The sequence below is a fragment of the Tupaia chinensis genome, unplaced genomic scaffold (assembly GCF_000334495.1).
Source record: "Tupaia chinensis unplaced genomic scaffold, TupChi_1.0 Scaffold000213_1, whole genome shotgun sequence".
In the NCBI taxonomy this organism is placed as follows: Eukaryota; Metazoa; Chordata; class Mammalia; order Scandentia; family Tupaiidae; genus Tupaia; species Tupaia belangeri.
The window spans coordinates 191,100-193,256 of NW_006159688.1; the positions used below are offsets into that span (position 1 = coordinate 191,100).

A 2,157-nucleotide genomic window follows, 5' to 3' on the forward strand; every position below is an offset into this window, starting at 1 on the left:
AAAAAAAAAAAAAAAAAAAAAAAAAAAAAGATAGTACATAATTGGTGACTTCTACTCTGCTTTAGTTTTAGGGAGGGAGTAATATTTAGATATGAGCTTACTTTATTTCTTACTTTTTTCACCTCCAGAAAAATGCAGACTTCTTGTTGGAATGGGGTGTGTGTGTGTGTGTGTGTGTGTGTGTAGACATGTGCATGTGATGGGAGGGAGGCAAAGTTAAGGACCATCTACAGACACATTTGAGGATGAAGCAGTTGTTCTTTGATAACACAGAATATAAAACTGTATTTCTTAATCTGTCCAAATCTTAGGTACCCATTTATTGCTGAGCTAAGAGGAAGAAATTAGGTCATTGATTGTAGACAAGAATCCCTATTTCCCCTGAGCACCAGAATCTTTTCCAGTTTTTTCTTTTCTTACTCATCTTCAAATCACCCCTTCCCTTTGGACCTCCTGTTGTAGAAGTTTATAAGTTAAAATATTTTCTGCCTACTCGATGACACTAGTGAGTCCAAGAATAGTCTGTTCTAAGTCTTAACTGTGGAACAGTGGGAAAGATGGGATTGGTAGAGGTCAACATCTTTAGAGACACTGTTGAAATGACTCAGAGGTGGGGACCGAGTCCTCTGACATGGAGCTCTCAACACTAAGAAGCGGTGGCCGAGCAGGACTTCTGTGTCTTTCAGGGACCTGTCAACCTTTAGCAGACATCTTTTCGCAAAACGAAGTAGAGGGAGGGTAACACTTAGAAGCAGCGTTTCTTGCAACCTACAGATAGGAAACTACTGGACTTCCGATTAAGTGCATCTTCCAAATCCAAGTGTCAACTTTCTCCCCCCTTCCTTTTTACACAAAAGCATTCAGATAAAGACAATTAGTGACACACGTAGAAAAAAGATACCCCCTCCGTGCTTTAGTCCCCAGGCTAGCTTTCACTCGCAGAGGCAAGGCAGTTCCTGCTCCCCATCCCTGCTCTTATAAATGTAGTTCCGTTAATTGCCTAGCACCAACCCATAAACAAGAAGTCACAAAGTTATACCTACTTTTTGTTGCATTCACCACTTCAATACTTAAAAAGGCAGAGAGGAGAGGGAAGTAATAGAAGAGATGCTTCAAGCTCTCGTCAGGCATGAGAGTAACCATTCCCCAGGAGAAATCTAAGCTGGACATGGCTCCTGTTCTCTGTCAGGGGTATCTCCAGTCTCTGGAGTGTCTGGAACCAGACTCTGCCTCTCACCCTCGATGGCCTGGTACTCTTTCTTCTTGTACTTCCGGGAGCCATAGATGGTCAGGGCGATGAGAGCTGCCAGGACAGTGGTGACGGCCACTGTGACCCCAGCTGCTGCCCCACCTGAAAGGCCACTCTCATTACCATGGATGACCTTCATGGCCCTGCGTAGCTCCGATGGCTCTCCCAGCCTCCACTGATGTGTCTGTGAGTCTTTGATCCAGGAGTTGGCACTCTCAGTGTTGGTCACTATGACGGTGTTGGTGGCAGCCTGACTCATGAGGGGTGGCCGAGTGTAAGGCGGGAGTCTGGCAGGGGGCAGGGACCCTCCTGTAAAGAGCCCAGCCTTGACGCAGTAAGACACTTGGCATCCATCACTGATGAGGGCTAGGTGTTGACTGAAGCCCCTGGGACATTTTTTCAAAGAAAGTGCCCCTAAATCTTTGGATATACCAGAATCCACCAAGGGATTCCCAACTGTGCAGCTGAAAAACCCACCAAAGGGGACCAGAAACTTGTATCCCAACTCAAAGTCCTGAGAAACACATACCTTGAGGCTTTCAAAGAGGCTCAGTGGAAAATAGCCAGCTGGGCACGACTGTGCATTTGTCATAGGGTTTATGCTCTTACTGCTGAAGAGGCCCCCAAAAAGGAGTCCTGAGTTTTCAGGTACTTGGCCACTAGCCACACACCAGAAAGCCCTAAATTCAGCCTTTGCCACCCGGAACACATCTTCGCATACCGTCTTGCAGAAGATAAGAAGGGAACACTTCCGTTGACACTCCAGGTGGTTGTAACCCTCCTCGTGGATCTGAGAGAGCAGGTGGACCGAGGAGTAGCCAGAGGGGCAGGAGAAATCACCAGTGAGTGGATTCTTCTGCTCCAAGTTTTGGCAGAGGAAGATGATCTCCTTCCCTGAGCGCTGGGCG

At 46.8% G+C, this 2,157-nt stretch overlaps 1 protein-coding gene across 1 annotated transcript in view; it reads right to left on the reverse strand.

Annotated features, from left to right (window-relative positions):
* MPEG1 (macrophage expressed 1) overlaps positions 1-2,157 on the reverse strand; it is a 22,264-nt gene continuing 20,107 nt past the window's right edge. The window contains 1 exon segment of the mRNA XM_006147416.3: positions 1-2,157. This exon segment is cut by the window's right edge and continues 14 nt beyond it. Coding sequence (XP_006147478.1) covers positions 1,158-2,157 — 1,000 coding nt within the window. The 3' untranslated portion in view covers positions 1-1,157.